We start from the raw sequence: 22,293 nt of genomic DNA on the forward strand, positions 1-22,293 counted from the left end.
CATTTGGTTCCATTTGTACACTGTCACAGTTACGTACGTACGTACAGTACAGTATAGTACTGTAGATGTAGTTACTTTACACCACTGGCGTAAGCAGGGAAAGTTGTGTCTGTGGTGCAGTTTTAAGACCACAACATTGCAGCTGTTGAAGGACAGAGCGGAAAGCGAAAAACGTCCTGTTTGCCCTGTCTTGCCGCTCTGTCTTTGTACATCTTTGTAGACACCCTTTTACATAGCCTGTTCTATGAGGGAATGTTGCACCCATATATGCCCCCACTGTTTTGCATAAAAGGTACGAGGCTGGCATTGGCATGCATTGTTGTTCTATAATCTATACCGTTGAGCCAGCGGCGGCGGCAGTCACACAGCCAAATCAATGTGTCTGAGTGGGACAATCGGACAGTGTTTTTATCCAACGCGCATGTTTTTTTTTTTGTTATCAATTATTTTTATTTTCCATAACATGAGAACAAGAAAAAGTAAAACATTAATCAAAAGAAAAATGCAATTAACTCATACAGTGCCAGGCGACTTTTAGAGCAACTTTCTCACTATGGGCTTCCCTGCCAAGCGACTTTGGGCGACTTTTACTTAGAAAAAAATTTTTTTTTTCTTTTTTTTTTTTTTTTTTTTGGACCCCATCAAATCTAGTGAACATGATTTCAATCGCGATTTTGCATGTTCCACCCCCATACAACCCCATCTAACATACAGGGCAGCCATTTTTGTTTACATAACATGTAAAACATAATGGCTATTATCTCAAGAATGCCTGAACGGATTTCCAATCTTTTTTTTTTGTTTGAAAGCTGTGAACAGCCTGCACAAACATGGTGCATGATCTGTGCATGGGTGTGCATGATCTGTGCACTACAAATTACAAGGAAGTCTATGGAGAGGGCTGGCACTAATGCCACTCGAGGGCATTTTTAATTGGCAGTAAGTGAGTTAACAGACAAACAACACAAACAATAGCAAAACAAGAAAAGGAAAAGAAAACCCACCCACCCCCTTTCCCCGGACCAACACGGAATGTACAATAGTGCATGCCTGTGCTAGGCTGTTACCACTATATAGTGATTTCTTGAATCATAGCCTTAAGCTTATCTGCAATGTCCGACCACATATTAATGTTTTCTTCTTTTGCTCCGTGTATCCAACGCGCATGTTAACAAAGGAGGTGATGTTGGAAAGACTTTTCTCTCTTCTTTCCACCGGAAAAAATAACATTATATCCGAAATCATCCGTTCTTTTGTTGGGAAAAGAATCTGAGATAAATAGACTTTTCTAAATCCATTTACATGGAGGCGGACGGAGCGGAGAATTTTTGGGATGACGTCATTTCCGATTGCATTCTGTGATTTGTACTTACGGTCCATGTACCTTTCTGCCTCAAACTGCTTCCTTGATTTTAGTTTCTCCTCCAGTGTATTTGTAATTGTTCAAACCTGTTGCTCGTAGGCATGTACCATTTTAATGTTGCACATCAACATCATGTTGTCCCTCACTGTGTGTGTGTGTGTGTGTGTGTGTGTGTGTGTGTGTGTGTGTGTGTGTGTGTGTGTGTGTGTGTGTGTGTGTGTGTGTGTGTGTGTGTGTGTGTGTGTGTGTGTGTGTGTGTGTGTGTGTGTGTGTGTGTGTGTGTGTGTGTGTGTGTGTGTGAGAATGAGAGAGAGACAGATAGAAAGTTTGAACAAATGAGAGAAAGGAATGGAGAGAGTTGTAACTTTAGAATGATCTTTACAAAGTGAACAACTTAAACATGCACTTCTTATTTGGAAAAACACCCTTCATGTCGCTTGGTGGAGGAACATACTTCAGTAGATTAGAGGTCCTGTGGTCTGGCGTGTGTCTGCCCAGCTGTTTCTCTCTCTCTGTCTTTATCAATCTCTATATTGCTCTCTTGTTTTCCATGACTCTTGTTATCTGTTTTCTGTTTTTCTCTCTCAGCTTAATCTCACGTCTCCTCTGTTCTTTTGTGTAATTGGTCTGCTCTTGGTGGACATTCATCATGATTATGAGTCTGAACTCACTGAGGGAGCATTCGGGGAGGTGCAGGGTTCATTTAGGCTCCAGAGAGACGGATTTAGGAAATGGTCTGGAGTGGAGTGGAGTGGAGTGGAGTGGAGTGGAGTGGAGTGTGTCAGAGGTTGTGTCAGGGTCAGGGAGGGAGGCTATCAGTGGCGTCAATTCAGAAAAAGCTAAGGTATGGCAACATGACTGGTGTCTTGCACGCGCGCCTTTTAAGAAGTACATTTAATTTTCTTCCCCCGTTTCTACTGTTTCTTGGGCTGTATATGGCAGCCTGGAACGGTTGTTCAAGTGCAGCTAAACTTGGCATGTTAGTAAACGTGCCACAATTAACAATAAACCTGTGCAGCTGACCTACGGAACCTGGGAATATAACATGTTGTCAAGATGGGGAGAATACAAGTGTGGAGGATATAGGCTAATTATAATACCTTGTTAAAGTGACCATTTTGTTCATTTTGCATTTGTAGTAATTTTTATGTAATTTAACAACATAATAACCAGCACAGATAGACAAAGAGACATTCATGGATTTATAGTTAAAAGTAACTTAATACATTGAACGACTTAAGCTCTATTTCATGTAATTTAGTTAATTTGAATAAAATAAAGAAAATAGCCAATCCACAAGCTCTTGGGCTTTGTAGTATTTTCAAATGCTTGCCTATATAATGACTTGCCCAAAATAGGGAGGTCAGGGTTAAAGTGATTACAATGTATCTAAGCATATCTCTGTATGCTGCAGTAGTCCTGGCACAATATGAAGCCATTGAATTAGATGTCAAGGACATTGTATACGTTCACCCAGTGCCCTAAATGAAATTAGACCCAGGAGTCTTAGTGAATGTAATTTGTTTGCTGGCAGAACAACATTCTGCTTACAGTGGAGAATCAACAGAAATGAAGCTGACCAATGCAAAGCTTTAGGCCCTAAAGCTTTGCATTGAACCTCAGGGCTTGGTTTGAAGTTGAACCCCTAAAGTTTAGTGGTTGACAAGTGGTCGTCTCTGGTACTGCACGTTTGGGACAAAACATGGAGGAGCAAAGACGAATATAGGACCCTAATTTGCATGCTTATTGGCCCACGATGTCATCAAACCGCGGAGAGAGAGAGAGAGAGAGAGAAATGCTACCGGCAGTTGCCCTTGTGTTAGATGGTGAAATTTGAGTGGATTCGGCTGGTCCTAGATCAAAGCGTAAGGGCACCTTCTGCCAGCTTGTCACGACAGTGATCAACTTTACATAGGGGGTCACCCAGTCAAAGTCAAGCTGTCGTACTTGTTCAACTAGGAGGGTGCTCAGAGGAATTCCAGGATATCGTGTTCCGTTTCCAACTGCTCAACGAGCCCTCCTTAGTCTATCTTAGGGCCTCGCTGCGCTCCGATATCAGTTGCACCCCTTGCTATCGCGTGCGAACCGTCCGTTCGCATCACATGTCCAACTCTTATTCACAACAATTATTTTATCTTTAAAGGAGTGTTTCTCAACCACTGTGCCTGGGGACCTTTGGTGTGCCCCTGAGAAGGGTCTAGTGTGCCCCTTGAAACTGCCTGAAATTCAGTATTGTATTTATCATTTTAAAAATGATTTAAACTAGTGAAAACAGCCGATCTACATGCGAGGCGTTGTGTGCTTGTAGATCTGCTGTTTTCACGACTGTTGTGCGACAGCCTTGTATGATGAAGCAGGGCTTTACTTTGTGAAGAAACGTACTCATTTGAAACTTGGAGATACAAGGTTTCTTCCCGACAGTGACGATATTTACACCCCCATATTATGTTGGTGTGCCCATGGATTCTTGGGACATGAAAAGTGTGCCCATGCAGAAAAAAGGTTGAGAAACACTGTTTTAGAGTGTGTGTGCGCAGTAGGAACGATGTCTCAGATGTTATGGAACGTTTGATTGTTTGGTCACATAGTCGTAAGACAGTGTCCCATGCCAAAAATAACCAATCTACAAAGTTCAGCGTTGTGTCACACCGTGACGTGTTGTGAGCTTGCAGGTCTGTTATTTTGGGCACAGGATACCATCCTATGATGGTATATATACCAGTCATACTGTGGAGTGCTGCAGTAACGCATTTAATCAGTCAATGTTGAACCATCTGACAGCTGTGTGTGTGTAGGCCTGTCTCAATTATTACATAATCGCCTATTCACAATTAATTGAGATAATCACAATTACTTTTGCATAATCGTTTCCATGTTGAAAAAATTTCATAAATGTTCAAACTGATCAACAAGCTTACATTTCATGACCCGTTATGTAAGCTTATAGATCAGCATTTTCTGCAATTCCTTTTTACATTATATTTGTCATATTTGACCTGTGCCTATGTCTAAAAAAGCAAACAGAAATTATACGTTTTATTCATATGTTCCAACGTTCATTCAATGCCAAAAACACTATTCAATCGTTATCGCAATTATTTGTGTGATAATGAATCGTCAACTTCAATTTGTAATCATGACAGCCCTATATGTGTGTGCATGTATTTGTGAGTGTGTGTCTGTGTACAGCCAGACAGAGGGGTAGTTATTTATTCTCCTCAACTGGCATTCATTTCCCCCTGAGGGGGTGTAAACCATCGATAGGCATCCATCCATCATCACTCTCATATATGGCCTCCAGGCAGAAAGGTCCCCACGGTGCTGATCATAAGGTCATTAAGCAGGCCGGGGAGAGAGGACTCCATTAATCTATTTGTTGTTCGGTTGCTGCTCTTCACGTTCCTCAAAACGTGTCCGCTTGTAGCAGGTTCTGGAGTGTGTCACGAGTAGGGGTGAGACGATATGACAATTTCATATCACAATTATTGTGACAAAAGAAATCACGATTTACGATATCATCGCGATAATCAAAATCCATTACCCTGGGGCGGAACAGCATTTGATAGAGTGGGGGAAAAAAGACAGTATCAAGTACGTATATTGTAACAAGTACGTATATTATAAGTACCTTTACCAGTCGTAAGGGGTTTAAGTGGTACCGGTTATGCAGCTCGGCAAATAAAAGGTGAATTTGATCCCAGTGGATGACGGAGGACGATATCACGATAAAATAAATCTCCACGATATGATTATTGTGAGTGTTTCTTATCACGATAAATGATAATATCGCGTATCGTCCCATCCCTAGTGTCACGAGGAAGAGATGTTTGTTTTGTTCCAGCGGTCTACTCGACGCTACGCTGCGCCGTCGTCCAGTCATTTAGTAATTACACTGTGAGAAGTGACTGTACTCACTGCTGCTGACAGGCGGACTAACCAGACCGAATCATCACGTCACATGTACTTTCTACTGTCATCCCTCATCGTAACGTGCTTAAGATGTCAAGATGAGAGAGATGTCTATCTCTCGTCTAGGGCCGGGCCTTAGCCGGCTGGGTCTAGACTAGAGGCCGTCTTGGATTCGGAAGGTTTGGCCAGTTTGGCCTTCCCGGTCTAAACACCTTAACACAGGGGTCTTCAACGTTTTCAGGCCAAGGACCCCTTAGTTGAGAGAGAGATGAAGCAGGGACCCCCACAACATTTTCATAGATTCCATATCGTTTCATCGTTTGACAGCACAATCATCAGTGTATTTTGGATTCATGTCAATTTGTGTTTTCAGATATTTAACCACTTGAGCCGTCATTACCTAATAAACTTGACCTTTCACTCTGTACTTAGTGTGCTCTTTTTTTTCACCTCTTTGCCGAAAATAGCCGATCTGCAAGCTCACAACGCCTCGCGCTGCGAGGCGTTGTGAGCTTGTAGATCTGCTATTTTTGGCTAAAGTTCTCAGAATATGGACACTAGGGTTCAAGTTGTTAATATAAAAAGCATTGGAAGATTTGGAGGACCCCCTGTAGTAACTCTGAGGACCCTCTAGAGGTCCCGGACCCCCTGTTGAAGACCCCTGCCTTAATTAACAGATACCCTCCTTTTTTTGAGCCATCTGAGTAGCCATCTGCTGAGTGAAACAATGAAATTCCACTCACCCACGGACCTGAAAACACTGCCTTTCCTTTATTTCTTTGTGTTTTCTCTTGTCCGCCACTAGAGTTCCTAGCTAATCTACCTCCCCATCTCTCATCTTTGTTCGGTCTACATCTTTCTCTCTATAGCTCCCTTTCTGCCCGGTAATCGATAAACTGTATCAGCTGCTAATTGGCTGGTAATTAATCTGTCAGAGCAAGAACATCATGTCCACTTTGCCGTGGCCAGGATTCCCTCATTTCCCATTTATTTCCCTGGTGATGACTGGAGTGAACTGGGAGGAGGAGGAATCATTCATACTGGGATGTTATGCATTCATGTCATCTGTTTGAGTTAGTGATAGCTCTTGCACATGTGCTTGTGGTCTATGCCAGTGGTTCTCAACCTTTTCAGGCCACAACCCCCAAAATGATCCTATTGTTTACCCTGACGAGCACTAAGAGTTGAGGCATCACATTTCGTATAACACGGTTCGGTTCTATTGTGAAAATAGCAGATCTACATGTTGTGAGTCCTTAAATTGTCATTTAAAGGAGTAGTTCACCCCCAAAATGACTTTTTGTCTATTGATTACTCATGCCATGGAGACTTGAGTTCAATAATATATATTTTTTTGTATTTGTCGCATTCCTAAGACAAAAAAATGATTATTGTAAAATGTACCCCCATTGATTCCCCATTGAATCAATGTGGGTACATTTATTGTGATCAAATAACTATCTTAGGAATGCGACACGACAAAAAACAAAACATATTATTGAACTTATGTCTCCATGACATCAGTAAGCAATAGAAAAAAAGTAATTTTGGGGGTGAACTACTCCTTTAACATTAATTTAATCATCTGGGGACCCCACAAAATAATTTGAGGATCCCCCTGGGGGTCCTGACCCACAGGTCTATGTAACCTCTCCTCCCCTGTCCGTCATGCTCACCCCTGTTGTCTCCTTTGTGCTGTTCTCCAGGTGAAGGTGAACATCATAGGGGACGTGATCGAGCAGGGATCCACCAACCTGAGGATCGACCACACGGGATTCAGCCCCCACGCCGCCATCTACTCCATGCGTCCCGACGTCCGCTGCGTCATCCACGTGCACACTCCTGCCACGGCCGCCGTAAGTCTGAGACGAGTGACGGACCCTTTTTGTTTTCAAAGACCGTTTTCAAGCCAGGCCCTAGCTATCTTTACTTTGAGACAGGGACTTGCAGAGAATGTTAGAGAGGCAGTGGCTGGAATTTTGGAAGCACCAAAAATAGCAGACCTCCAAGCTCACTGTGAGCTTGGAGGTCAGCTATTTTCGGTGTGTGAAACCAAACTGAACTAAGCATAACCAAGTCAATACTGGAGATGTGGCGTAACGGCATGGATTTCTACACAGAGAGGGCAATTCTTTCAACATAAGTTGCTGCATTCAAGTTCAGGAGAGTTTTGACAAGGCAATTATATTGAATGCTGCCTTCAGGTATGGCATGGAAAGAGGGCATTTGACATTTCTTTCACCATAGTAAAAATGACATTTATGGTCTGGAAAGGGTAGTTTTTACAGACAGATAAAAGTGCAGGGGCTCAAGCCCCCTTTGATGTCTATGTGTGCACGTGCATGCTTTGAGATGCCTGCCTTGCTTACAAGAAAGTGCCATTGTGGGTAAAAAGAACAGAATAAATATATACCAAATAATCTTAATTAGAAATCATTGGTTTTGAGCGAAGAACAAGCTGATTACTCACCATTAGACAGGACAGCTGTTGTTGTTGTTGTTGTACATCCTTGCCATGATTCATCAGAGATGCCTCAGCCTCATTTGAACTGGGAACGGGATCAGCTTTTCACAGATGTGTCATAGCGGGATAAACCCAGCTCAAACTAATTAAATTGATAATGAGCGTGTCTGATTTTCTTGGTATGCCAAGGAGCCAGCATTGACAGTAGTCAGTAGTACTGTCAATGCATGCTAAATGTACCCACTATTAATCTCATTAGTTGCAGCTGTGTTTACCCTGTCGTAACATGCAGGCCTGTGATTGCACAAATTAAATGAAGCTTAAAACATTTGGATACCGTCATGAGGGCGGCTGAGGACGTTCTTAAAGTGTTTTATTTTAATTTTTTTATGATGCGATTTTTCAGATGGGAGGTTTGAGATTCATCTTTGGATTTCAGGGAGATTTTAGTGGAGCAAAACGAAAACCGACGATTATCTTTAAATAGACACTGTCGCAATAAATGTTTGTGGGTGAAACACTCTACAGTGCACTGGAGTGATATGATGCAATTAACTTTAATTGGAGAGTAAACAAGCCTCTCCTGAAGCCCAGAGTATGAATGCATTATATATTCAGTGAATCAGACATAAAATAGGCTTTTATGTTTACACGTAAGACATTTTGAGGTTCTGAGACAATAGGCCAGCTTAAATTCCTTTAATGCCTGTCTCCGGTGTAGTGTCCTACTTAGTTTCGCCATCGTCTTGACTTACGTTAAGTGCTACAGTCAGCAAATTAAATGAATACATTCATGCGCCCCTTAAAAGGATTCTCGATGATACAGTAGACCAGTGGTTCTCAACCTGTGGGTCGGGACCCCCAGGGGGATCCCCAAATAATTTTGGAGGGTCCCCAGATGATTAACTTAATGTGCAACATTGTTTCCTCACTCAACAGTAAACAAACCAACATAAAGTGTAAGTGTATAGAGGGTATCTGCACATTTTTAAGGTGACAATTTAAGGACTTTTTAATACCTCTAAAATGACAAATTAAACATAGGCCAACTTGTCAAATGTTAGAGGCAGAAATTGTGAAAATAGCCGATGTGAGCATGTAGATCTGCTATTTTCACAATAGAACCGTGTTATACAAAATGTAATTCCTCAACTCTTAGTGCTTGTCACGCTGAGGGGTCCCCAGGTAAAATGATTAATTTGGGGGTCGCGGCCTGAAAAGGTTGAGAACCACTGCTGTAGACTTTGAACAGAATAAGGAGACTTCTTTCTTTAACGTTCTCCCAGGTGTCGTCGATGAAGTGCGGCATCTTGCCCATCTCCCAGGAGGCACTGATCCTGGGAGACATCGCCTACTACAACTACCAGGGCAGCTTAGATGAGCAGGAGGAGCGCCTGGAGCTGCAGAAGGCCCTCGGACCTTCCACCAAGGTATGAGACCCGGACGTCTCGTGTGGCCAGACTACCATTACGCAATCACTGAATGCTATACACTGTGTAGAGTCTGGAACGACAAAAGCAGAAGAAGGAAGCTGTCATCTGTTTGTCATTTCCGTTCACAAAAATACATTTTAAAATATCTTTTGAATATATGTTTTAATTCTAACCCATTTAGGCCTAATAGTCGGGGGCATTAGGGATATTTCGTGCTGTATTAGTCTAAAAGCGCCAAATTCTGCACAGATGTAGCCCAGGGCATGCTCTAATGATTTAGCTAGGGCGCCCGAGTCCGTGACCTTCGGGGCCATTTGTAGCCCAAGGAATGTTTTTTGTGCAAAACAAATACTTGCAATGGATTCAGCATCATGACAAATCCCTAGTTAGACCCCTCAGCCCTCACATCCTTTTAGACTAAAATAGCGCGAAAATGGCGCGAAAATGTTATCTCCCTAACGCCCCCGACTATAAGGTTGATTCTAAAATTGCCTTCTAAAGCCTGGCCTAAGTTTTCTGAAAAACTTCAAATGTTATTCCAAATGTAATAAAACAAACATGTTGCTACATACTGTACATGTACTGTATGTGTTCCCGGCCTGAGGGGTAAAAGAACAAAAAGGGGTTCCATCCATGTAGTTTATGCAGTTGCATAAACTAAAAAATAAAAAAAAACGAGACGGAAGCAGGGGGAGATGAGATCATTTTCAGGGCTTCCGTGCTCTGGACTGTCTGGCTCGCCAGACTACTGACACCCACACAGAACCTTTCCATGCACCCTGTCTGAGCCAGGACCGTCTTTGTGCTTCTAGCTAGGGCTGTCACGATTATGACATGTTACATGACGATTAATTGTCACTCAAATAATTGCGATTAAGGTTTTAATTAGCCAGTAGCTATGCCCCTCCCGAAAAAGCTTTTTTCCAATGCTAGCTTAGCAACCGGCAGCTTGCCAAGGCTGTTGCCAAGGCAAACCTTGGCAAGCAGGAAGTTATTCTAAGCTAGCATTGGACAACAGCTTTTTGGGAGGGGCATAGCTACTGGCTAATAGTGTTTTTGTCGTTGAAAGTACATTTAGTTTGGCTTTTAGGCTTTGAAGTTGCACACGGCAGATATGACACATAACCTAAATATACAAAGAAATGACTGACATATTTGACAACCTTATACTTAAAAAAGAACATTGATGTGAGCTTGTAGATCGGCTATTTCCACTATTTTTTACTTTTAAAAAAAATATATGAAAAATGTTCAACATTGAAGCGATTACGACGATTATGAAAAACAATCGCGATCATGTCAAATTATTGCGATTAGACTTTTATGTAATAATTGTGACAGCCCTAGTTCTAGCACTCGAGGAAAACGAGCTTTAGTTTTAGAGGAGTGATAGTTTTCAGCTGTTTGCCTATACAGTATGTTTGCTGACATCTCATAACTGTGTGTGTGTGTGTGTGTGTGTGTGTGTGTGTGTGTGTGTGTGTGTGTGTGTGTGTGTGTGTGTGTGTGTGTGTGTGTGTGTGTGTGTGTGTGTGTGTGTGTGTGTGTGTGTGTGTGTGTGTGTGTGTGTGTGTGTGTGTGTGTGTTTCATAGGTACTGGTGCTGAGGAACCATGGTGTGGTTGCTCTCGGGGAGACCATTGAAGAGGCCTTTCACTACATCTACAACATCCATTATGCCTGCGAGATCCAGGTGCGTGTGCACACACACACACGCACATGCACATGCACAGACTCATACACAATTTCACTGTTAACCACTTTCAACCTGGCAGATCTATTTAATCATTTTTCAGATGCAGGTGCATTGGAGTGACAACTGAAGCAATCGTTAAAAAACGTATTTCATGAACAAAAAATCCTGCACACTGCGCGTGCTCAGTAGCACCATTTTTTATTCAAAATGACTGATGTTTCGGTCCCTCTGGATCTTCATCAAGAGTGCATTACTTACTTTACTTAGGCCCATCGCTCCAAGTGGAGCATAGGCCATCGACGACTCTTCTCCATCCAGCATGGCTTTGGGCTGTCTTTTCTGCCTCTCCCCAGCTGGTTCCCTGTCTCTTCAGCTCTGCCTCAGTGTCTCGTCTCCAGGTGTTTTTAGGCCGCCCTCTCTTCCTCTTCCCCTGCGGGTTCCAAGTCAGGGCCTGGCGTGTGGTACTGGTTGCCAGTACCACCCTGTCTTTTGTTTATTATGAAAGGCTTTCCCCCTCGTTCGCTTTTTTCCACATTCATACTTACTACGTTTTTTAACAGAAATCGTAATCTCTTCTCCCTTTGTGGAAAAAACATCAAAAGCGAGACTGTTAATCATATGACAGAGGGAGCGTTTCCCTGCAATCCGCTGCACAGAGGTCCTCCATCCGAGGCACATATCAAGAATGGCGGCGGTATTAACCCATTTAGGCCTATAATTGTTGAATGCTTTAACCTGTGAAAAATAGCAGATATACAAGCTCACAGCGCGGCACCGAGTGCCGCGCTGCGAGCTTGTAGATCTGCTATTTTTGAAAAAGTCGTGAAAATGTGTGCAAATCTTTGAATATATGTATTTTCAAAGCGAACGTTTTTAACTCAGATTTTGCTTCTGGGGGGTCCCTGGAACTAAATATTTTGAGATGGGGGTCCGTGGCCAAATACATATCATTTTGGGGGTCCTTCACATGAAAAGGTTTGAGAACCGCTCTGGGCTTCCATCCTGGCAGAAAATAGCAGATCTACAAGCTCACAACACTTAGCGATGTGAGGTGTCGTGACCTTGTAGATCTGCTACTTTCCATAGGCAACACTGATCGTACAACAAAGTGTAAACCAGACCTATAAATGTGGCGATCTGGAATTTAACAAGGGACGGGGTGTGTGTGTATGTGCGTGTGTGTGCACACATGTGCGTGCATTCTTGTGTGGATTTATTTGTGTGCCGTTGTAAATATGGTAGATATTAGAGCTGTGGGTGTGTTGGCCCTGCTGTAATAGGCACACCAAATCCCCTGTTTGAATCGGAAACAAAAGCTTAATCCACGCTGTAAAGCACCGGCTTAGCTTCTAAAAATAAACCCTCCAGCTATGATTGACGTGATTTTATAGGCGTAGGAATTATGTATGCAATTTTTGTAAATGTGTTGGTCTCGTAACCGTGTATTCCTGTGTACTTGAAGCCACGGAATGTGTTTTCTAAGTGCTCAATAATTCTGTTAGCACGACTACTTTCCTTATGTACACCATATACATCCTTACACCAGTGGTTCTCAACCTTTTCAGGCTGTGCCCCCCAAAATAATCATATTTGAACTTGTGACCCCTTCACCCTGACGAGCAGTAAGAGTTGAGGCATTACAACTTGTATAACACAGTTCTATTGTGAAAACAGCAGATCTACATGCGTGTTGTGAGCATGTAGATCTGCTATTTTCACAATTTCTGCCCCTAATATTTGACAATTTGGCCAATGTTTAATTTGTCATGAAAAGGTATTAAAAATTCCTTAAATTGCCACATAGAAATGTGCTTGTACCCTCTATACACCTAAACTTTATGTTGGTTTGTTTACTGTGGAGTGAGAAAACAACATAGCTAATCATCTGGGGACCCTCCAAAATAATCTGGCTACTCCCTTGGAGGTCCCCGACCCACAGGTTGAGAACTACTGCCTTACAGCATAGTTCCAACACAAGGTCATACTGTATTTTATACTAATAATACCGTCATCTTACAGTGTTGCCCAGACGTCTCTAGACGCAGATGTTTTAGTTGGAATTGTCTGTCTTGTTAATCATCTACGTACCATTCATGTTGGCAGAGTAGTTAGTTATTAAACGCCCCGCTTTGTGGTCTTGGGTAAAGGAAAAGGCATCGCTTCGGTTGCATTTGGTTCCATTCTAGCACTCTTAAGAGTTACGTTAGCGCTGAAGATTTCACTCTGCATGTGCCCAGACATAGTACTATAGTGGTTAAGAACCACCAACCTCTAAATAATGAATAAATGGACCGTGTTACTGTACAAAGAAAACGAAATGCCTCTCTCTGTTTGTCTGCTTGCCCTTAATGTCGAAGGCTTGTCAATCAATTATATTTACTCTCTATAATGCTAATCTTATTTGACGTGAAACCCTAGGCTGATTCTTGCAGTTTTCCTGTACCGGTTAAAAACTACAGAAGCGTCAAAAAACCCATGACAGGCTGACCTTATAGTAAGCTATGCGTGCAACTTGAGTATAAATGGGCATAACTCCATCCCTAAACCCCAAGCCCTAGATGCTTAATCCTAACCATAATCTGAACCGTTTCCTAAATGTAAGCCTAATACTTTCTCTTGGTGAGAACCAGCACATTTCTGTTTCTCAAATTCTACTGTTCTTGGGCCGACATTTCGTCCTTCACAAGTGTACTAACAATTCCACACAGATGTCAGTAATTTCTTTGTATATTTAAGTTATGTGTCATGATTGCCATGTGCAACTTCAAAGCCTAAAAGTCAAACAGGAATTTAATTGTCAACGACAAATACACAATGAAATCGTTAATCGCAATTATTTGAGTGACAATAATCGGCATGTAAAATGTCATAATCGTGACAGCCCTACACACACGCGCGTGCGTGTGCACTCAAACAACACACACGCACACACACGCACACACACGCGCACACACACACACACACACACACACACACACACACACACACACACACACACACACACACACACACACAGAGAATAGAAGACAGACATCAATCCAATTTTGCACAAAAGTATTCATGTTGTTTGGTCTTAAGACAATAAGAATTATTTGCAAGTTCTATTTGACCAAAGTCCCGTGGAGTGGAACGTCTTTGTTGTCAAGCGTGGGCCCTTTGTCTTCCTCAAACGGAGGAGGCAGAGTAAACACAAACCTCCCCTCGGAGGGACCAGAGGACACCAGGCGAGGGCCTTTGAGGTGGTCTGCTGTTCTGTCTGACGACACTCTCAGAGTTACGTTAACGCTGGAGGATTTGACTGCTTATACTTGGTGGTTATGAACTCCAGCTCTGGAGCCACAAGGAATGCTTCTCTGTTCGTCCGCGGGCCAAATTTCCAACGGCTGTCAATCAATACATTTTTACTGTCTCTCTCTCTCTAATGCTAATCTCCTTTAAAGGGGTATGAAACCCTCCTAGACCAGCTCTGTTTTCCCTTTCAGGTTCAAAACTACAGAACGGTAAAAAAAACTGGGCAAGATAAAGATACAAAATATGTTGCTCAATTGAAGTGGATTGGAGTGGATGGTAGCGTCCAGTGTGGACACTTCAATTGAGAAATATATTTTTTATCTTTATCTTGCCCGGTGGGAGTGACCCTTTATCCTACTACGCCGTGATGTAAGCCTAGCTGAATGTTTAGGGAGCCTGCCTGGGGAACCAGAGCCCCTGGTTGTCCCTGGTTCGATTCCAGGCCAGGGTAGCAATGTCGTTGTGTGTCCCTGAGCAAGACTCTTAACCCCTAATTGCTCACGCGCTCCTTGTGGGCAGCGAATCAGCTGGGTTGGGCTGAAAATACTGAATTTCCCCCTCGGGAGGAAGTCGGTAACTATTATTATTACACACCTAATGTAATGGCTGGGTATATCACAGTCACACGTCCACATTAGCATCCCATTCACTCCCATTCACTAGTCTGTTAGCAAGGGGGTTGAGCTTCCCGTTGTGACGTGTTGATGGCATTGAAGCGTGTCGCTTTTGTTTCAACGCGTCTGAAGCATGAAGTTCAACACTTTGACTGGGCCTCAAACAGGGTAGTTGTCCCCACTTGGCAAGCATTTCACTTGTAGTTGTCTTTCAGTGAGCACACCACTCCAACATAAGTAAAAAAAACTAAGTCAGCATTTCCCACAATTTGAGTCTCAAGAAAGAGTGTATTTAGGTGTGCCAGTGTGCAAACACTGACAGTAAACAAACAAGGTCAAAGTCAGCCCAGGGTTTCCAAGTATCTTGGAACACATTGTGACTAGGCCTGTCACAATTATTGCATAATAATCGTCTAATTGCAATTATTTGACATAATCGCAATTATTTGACATAATCGCAGTTATTTGGTCATAATCGTTATAATCGTTTCCATGTTGAAAAATGTTCATATATTATCAAAAATAGTGGAAATAGCAGATCTGCATCGCGACGCGTTGTGAGCTTGTAGATCGGCTATTTCCACTATCAATGTTCTTTTTTAAGTATAAAGTTGTCAAATACATCTGTCAGTAATTTCTTGGTATATTTAGGTTATGAGTCATATCTGCCATGAGCAACCTCAAAGCCTAAAAAGCCAAACAGGAATGTAATTGTCAACGACAGAAACACAATTCAAACGTCGATCGCAATTATTTGAGTGACAATTAACTCATTCTGTGCCTATCCCGAACATGTTCGGCTTTATTTCAATCCAATACAATTTTTTTTTTATTAATTGACTTACCCTGAGCTGCTTGTAGAGTCGTGGGTGGTCCTGGCTCGTCCTACGCTAGCCAGCTAGCCATTTTACATGGTCCGACGATATATTCCTATTAAAAATGGTTTAAAATACATTTTTGAGCCCCCCAATGTTCACCAAATGTTCAGCACCGCTTCCGGAACGACGTCCAGTGTGCCTATCCCGAACATGTTCGGCTTTTTTAATGAAATGAATAAAATGATCCGAGGCCTTCTGAAGCCTGAGCCTAAATTTAAAATCCAGTGTTCCAAATCCGGGGGCCGCCATGCCGGCCGTTAGCCGCGAACGGCGCCGCGAATCGCCGCCGAATCCAATGAAAAACCACATCTTTGGAGGCCCATATCTCTGGATTGTGTTTTTAGGGATGTGGCGCGAGGTTTATTTACGGCGAAATCGCCGAAAAATGATCTTTAAAATGACAAAATGGGAATAGCTATTCTGTTAGCATTATCATCCGGGACCTTTCCATGACGTGCACGAACGTGAGCACGCGCGTCACTGCAACGTGAGCCCCCGGATGCTAATGCAGTCCCCTATGGGAGAAAGTCTGGCATTCTTTGGTGCCCTCTAGGGGCTGGCACTGGAAGCGTTAATCATCACGTAAAATGTCATAATCGTGAGAGCCCTAGTTCAGGGGTTTTTCAAAGTGGCACCCTGGGGTGCCGTGGGATAATTTGATAATATTTGGAATTTATTTGACACTTTTTTTTCAGTCAGTTCTAACCAAAATGGCTATTATCTCAACGTTTTCCTCGCAACATAATCACTCAAATATCGTCACTCTCGGGCAGACACCTCGTATCTCCAAGTTTCAAATGTGTACGTCTTTTGGTAAGGCAAAGCCCTGTTTGATCATACAAGACAGTCGCATAAAACTAGTGAAAACAGCCGATCTACAAGCACACAACGCCTCGCGAGGCGTTGTGTGCTTGTAGATCTGCTGTTTTCACTAGTTTAGTACATTTTATAGATGATAAACAACGAAGATATGCCATAAATATAAGGTGCTGGGTGTGACAATTATAATGTAGGGGTGCCTCGGATTAAAAAAATATTCATGGGGTGCCCTGAGACAAAAAGGTTTGGGAACCCCTGCCCTAGTTGTAACTCTCCATTTCTCTCTCATCCTACCCTGTGGGTTTTCAGGTGAACGCCATCTCGTGTGCGGGCAGCGTGGACAACCTGATCGTGTTGGACAGAGAACAGTACAAGTCCAGGGTGTTCGACGTGGCCAACAGCGAGGCGGTGAACATGGGCGGCCAGCACAAGTGGAAGCTCGGCGAGCTGGAGTTTGAGTCCATGATGAGGATGCTGGACAACCTGGTGAGTCTGTGGTCTCGCTTGAGAACGTATAAACCCTCTATTCTCAGTACACCGGACCTGCATTACTTACAAACTGTGTGTGCCAGGCACGCGCACACATAGACATCAAAGGGGGCTTGAGCCCCTGCCCTTTTAATCGTCTGTAAAAAGTGCCCTCTCCACACCATGAATTCAGTTTTCACTATGGTGAAAGAAATGCAATTAGCCAGTATGCCCCTCCCAAAAAGCTTTTGTCCAATGCTAGCTTAGAATAACTTCCTGCTTGCCAAGGTTTGCCTTGGCAACAGCCTTGGCAAGCTGCCGGTTGCTAAGCTAGCATTGGACAAAAGCTTTTAGGGGAGGGGCATAGCTACTGGCTAATTGCTCTCTCTGTGTACTGTAGTTGCCGTACGCACATCTTCAATATTGACTTGATTATGCATAGTTCAGTGAGGTATCACGCACTGAAAATAGCCGACCGCCAAAGCTCACAGCGATTTGCAGCGCGACGCGTTGTGAGCTTGGAGGACTGCTATTTTGGATATTTCCACCAAAAGGCCCTTTTAGAGATTTCTGACATTTCTATATTTCTGAAATTCTTTTGAAAACGGTTTTGTATATGGAGTATATTTGGGTGGGACGTTTGTATTTACTTCTTTATCTTCTGAAACATTTCTTTAAATAAAAAAGGGGACATTTAATCGCGAACCATAACAATGGGTCTGTGACACAAACATTGGTCCCGACCCGGCCTTTAGGAAACTCTAATCTCTCGAGACAGCCTCAGAGTCGTTCAAAGGGGACAAGTGGGCAGTCCCTTTTCGTGACGATGGCTAGCCAGAATGAGGAAACCCAGACATAGACCCAAAAGTACGTAATAGGAAACCGCGTGGATCGACGGGCAAACAAGACAACGGAATATGACATGACGTGGAAGCACATAATGGCATACTGTAAACAAAAAAACTAAAAAAGATTTCCAAGGAGGATGTTCGGAGACAGATTGAGTAATGGGAGTGAGAGGGCTAGAAAAGACAGGGGGAGAAGTATTGTTTCAGGAATGAGGAGAGGAGAGGGGAGGGGAGGGGAGGGGAGGGGGGGGAGGCGGGTGGATGATTAAAGAGGAATGATGGTGCGTCACTGGTCCAGCAGTGCAGCTGTGTGTGTCCCTGTAGGCTGTGGTTTGGGACGTAGAAACTGTGGGAGTTTCAGTAAACACAGAAACACAGCCGAGCCCATAGCTGTCTGTCTGCAGGGTTCAACGGCACGAACTACAGTAGGGATGGGATGATATGATATGAAAATTTCATCACGATTATTGAGACAAAAGAACTCGTGATTTACGATATTATCGCGATGATCAAAATCCATTATCCTGGGGCGGAACATTTGCCAAAAAATAGCAGATCTACAAGCTCAAGTACCTTTTACCAATAACAGAGGGTTTAAGTGGTACCAGATATGCAGCTCAGCAAATAAAAGCTGAATTGATCCTAGTGCATGACGGAGGACAATATCACGATAAATTAAATCTCCACGATATGATTATTGTGAGTGTTTTTTTTTATCACGATAAACGATAATATCGCTTATCGTCCCATCCCTAGCACAAACCCTGTCTGTCTGTCTTCTCCGGCTGACTGACTTTCTGTCAGTCTCTGTGTGTTTCTTACTGTCTTTGGGTCTAATAATCTGTCTTTCTGCCTGTATGGCTCTTTCTCGCTCCTTCTCTTAACATTCTCTTTGCTCTTCCTCCCTCCCTCTCTTGTTTTGTCTCCCTCCATCTCCCTCTCTTGCTCCCCTCTCCTCGATCCCTCCTCGTTTTGCCCTCGATGATTCATTTCTCATCTGTCCCACCGAGTGCCTGACCAGCTCCTCTCTCCCCCTGTTTTTGTCCATCTCGCCGCACTCTCTCATACCTCATAAACGTTTCTCTGGAAGAGTAGTCGGGGCGCACCAATAAGCGCAGAGGTTGTGCAATATTGCACATCGCCATGAAACGGGGGATCTAACAGTATATCGTCATGGTCGGGCAGAAACCTTGTATCTCCAAGTTTCAAATTTGTACAGTTTTTCGCAAAGTAAAGCCCTGCTACATCATACAAGGCCGTTGCACAAAAGTAGTGAAAACAGGCGATCTACAAGCACACAAGTGTGCTCGTAGATCAGCTGTTTTCACTAGTTTAAATCATTTTTAAAATGATAAACACAAAACAAACGGTTTTGGGACATATAAGGTTTTCACCCGACAACGACGATAATGACAAGTCTGCCAAGTCAGGGGGGAAATTAATAGGATCTCTCTTTTTTATGGTGGAAAACGGTCTGGAGAGAATGCGGGCCAAAGAAAGGGAGGACATTGACACGGAGGGGAGAGATGAGGAGTGTGAGAGGGACTGGACACTCGAGGACAGAGGGAGGGGGGGGATGCAGTGGGTGAGAGACACACGAGGACAGAGGGAGGGGGGGGATGCAGTGGGTGAGAGACAGGAAATGGCCTCAGCTGACTGCGTCCTCTGTGTTTGCCAGGAACCCCTCTCTGGTCCAGGCACGTGCACACATAGACATCAAAGGGGACTTGAGCCCCTGCCCTTTTATCCGCCTGTAAAAAAGTGCCCTCTCCAGACCATAAATGCAGTTTTTACTATGGTGAAAGAAATGCAAATGCCCTCTTTCCATGCCATACCTGAAGGCGGTATTCAAGAGAATTGCCTTGTCCAATCTCTCCTGAACTTGAATGCAGCATCTTATGTTGAAAGAATTGCCCTCACTGTCCAGAAATCCACACCACATCTCCAGTATTGCCTTTTTTATGCTTAGTTTAGTGTGTTATGAAGTACCGAAAATAGCCAGACTCCAAGCTCACGCGACACGTTGTGAGCTTGGAGGTCTGCTATTTTCAATATTTTCACCAAAAGGCCCTTTTAGAAATGTCATCCCCTGCCTCTAACATTCTCTGCACGTCCCTGCTCTGGTCTCAGCACTGTTTTTCCTCTCTCCCTCTGAGGGCATGGGGGGGAGTGCCCCCCCCCCCCCCCCCAGTCCCCCTGACCCCCCTCTCTCTCTCTATTGACTAAACTGGAAAACAAACTGACAGTGGTAATTCCGGCACCACAAGACTGTAAATCCCGTTTGGATTTTTAGTGGACAGTGGCACGATTGAGGCCAACTCATGCTTTGGACGACTCTGTAAGGATTAATTGTTACGGACCACAGAAAAGGTTTTCCGTTGAAAAGAAGTAATGATAATGATTAGAAATAACAACGTCTAGGCTTCATGTGGCCTGTCTGAAGTGAGTCATCAATGATGCATTTATCATATGTATCTATCAATGGAGACATATGCCTCCATTGATTGCTATAGAGTAGCGAAGTCATGACGTGACTCGCTCATCCCCCGGTTCCACTGAAGTACTTTCTCTATGGAGAATAACATTGAGTCATCTTAAAATCGTCTCATATAAGCATTGTGGTCCAAAAATAAACAAACGGCCTCAGCGATAGTCAGTGAGGTGGCTCTGTATGGTTTATGATAGTCAGTCACTCATATTTGATACAGTCCGTTTCTGGTGAAAATGTAACTCATTCGGATTCTTCATATCCATATGAGTCAAACCGCTGAGATCATTTGTTTATGTTTGGAACACAGTTCTTATATGACGTAATATGAAAAAAGTCTATGGGAATTCAGAATGGAGGGGGAAAAAGTGAAAACCAGGTATGTGTAAATGACGTCAAATTTCGCAGCTCTATTAACAAAATGAATTACAAAGAAAGAAATTATCTAAAACAATGGTCCTCAAATTGGGGTCCGGGGACCCTTAGGGTTCCTTGAGGGGGTTCCAAATGGACCCTGACAGTTCTGTAACTCTGAGAGCGTGACGGATTGCATTTGGTTCCATTGTTACGGTCCATTGTTCTGGGGGTCCCTAAAATGAAAACGCTAGAGAACCTCTGATCTAAAACATTATCTGTGGAAAAAAAGGAATTTCGCTGTGACCAATCCAGTGCTTTTTGTGATTAAACTTGGACAAACAGACAGTCATCTTCTAGACCAGGGTTTCCCAAAGTGGGTGCCGTGGCACCCTATAGGCTGCCGTGATGCCAATCCAGGGTGACCCAGAATACTTTGATAACATTTGGAATTCATCAATATCACTTCACTATGCATATAAAACAGACCTGATTTGCACTGTACTTGATGAGTTCTTTTTCCATCTACAGCCAACTCTCTTCACCCAAAATAGCAGATCTACACACGTTGTGAGCTTATAGATCGGCTATTTTTGGTGAATCTTCCCCCAGAATAGGGATGCTGGGGTTCAATTGGTTAAACAAGTAGTCAAGTAAAAAAGTATAACGTTATTTTCAGTCTGTTCTGATGGATATTTCTCCGTGACATAGCCTACCCGTTTCTCAGGTAGAAAGATGTACATGTTTACGTCATGGCAATAGGATGTGAGATTCTAAAAACTAACAGTGTAAATCACGGTGCCATCATGGCACCGTGATTTACACTGCCATGGATGAAAATGTTATTTACAGCCAGGGTGACCGGAGTCAAAAAAGTTTGAAAATCCCTGTTCTAGATGTATCGCCGTAATGATCATTTAAAGATGATCATGAACGGGAGAGTGTTTTTTGCAGGTCTTTCAGTCCGATAGTATCAAAAAAGCAACTGGGTTAAGGCAGCGGAAGCTTGTGATTGGCTGCACGGAGGTGACGGAAGTCGGGGGGACGGAGATACACCTCATTAAAACGAACGCTGGTGAATGCTAACCTGGTGAATGTTAAACTGGTCGGACCAACGGTGCTTAACCCAGTTGCTTTTTTGATCCACTCGGACTGAAAGACCTGCAAAAAATACTCTCCCGATCATGAACAGAGGTGTCCACAACAGCTCTTGCAGCCCTGCACCAGAGCACCTATTGAACATTTCGGTCCCCTCTCTCTCTGTCTCTCTCTCCACCCAGGGCTACAGGACGGGCTACGCCTACCGGCACCCCATCGTGCGGGACAAGCCGCGACACAAGAGCGAGGTGGAGATCCCGGCCACCGTCACAGCCTTCATGTTCGAGGAGGACGGCGAGGGCGCCACGCGGCTGCCCTTCAAGTTCCTCCAGCAGAGGCAGCAGAGGGAGAAGACGCGCTGGCTCAACTCCCCCAACAGCTACACCAAGGTCAGCGTGGAGGCCAACGACGACCGCTACCACCACTCCCGCACCACCATGGTGAGTCAGAGAGAGAGTGTGTGTGTGTGTGTGTGTGTGTGTGTGTGTGTGTGTGTGTGTGTGTGTGTGTGTGTGTGTGTGTGTGTGTGTGTGTGTGTGTGTGTGTGTGTGTGTGTGTGTGTGTGTGTGTG

General features: G+C 43.6%; 1 protein-coding gene across 2 annotated transcripts in view; it reads left to right on the plus strand.

Annotated features, from left to right (window-relative positions):
- The window catches only part of add3a (adducin 3 (gamma) a), a 134,582-nt gene that overhangs the window by 88,824 nt on the left and 23,465 nt on the right, over positions 1 to 22,293 (plus strand). For both annotated transcript variants that reach the window (XM_080722195.1, XM_080722194.1), the window contains exons 6-10: positions 6,979 to 7,128; positions 9,023 to 9,166; positions 10,763 to 10,861; positions 16,776 to 16,952; positions 21,905 to 22,162. In XM_080722195.1, coding sequence (XP_080578321.1) covers positions 6,979 to 7,128; positions 9,023 to 9,166; positions 10,763 to 10,861; positions 16,776 to 16,952; positions 21,905 to 22,162 — 828 coding nt within the window. The remainder of the gene's footprint in view (positions 1 to 6,978; positions 7,129 to 9,022; positions 9,167 to 10,762; positions 10,862 to 16,775; positions 16,953 to 21,904; positions 22,163 to 22,293) is intronic.

This window comes from Nannobrachium achirus (genome assembly GCF_963921795.1).
Source record: "Nannobrachium achirus genome assembly, chromosome: 3".
Taxonomy (NCBI): domain Eukaryota; kingdom Metazoa; phylum Chordata; class Actinopteri; order Myctophiformes; family Myctophidae; genus Nannobrachium; species Nannobrachium achirus.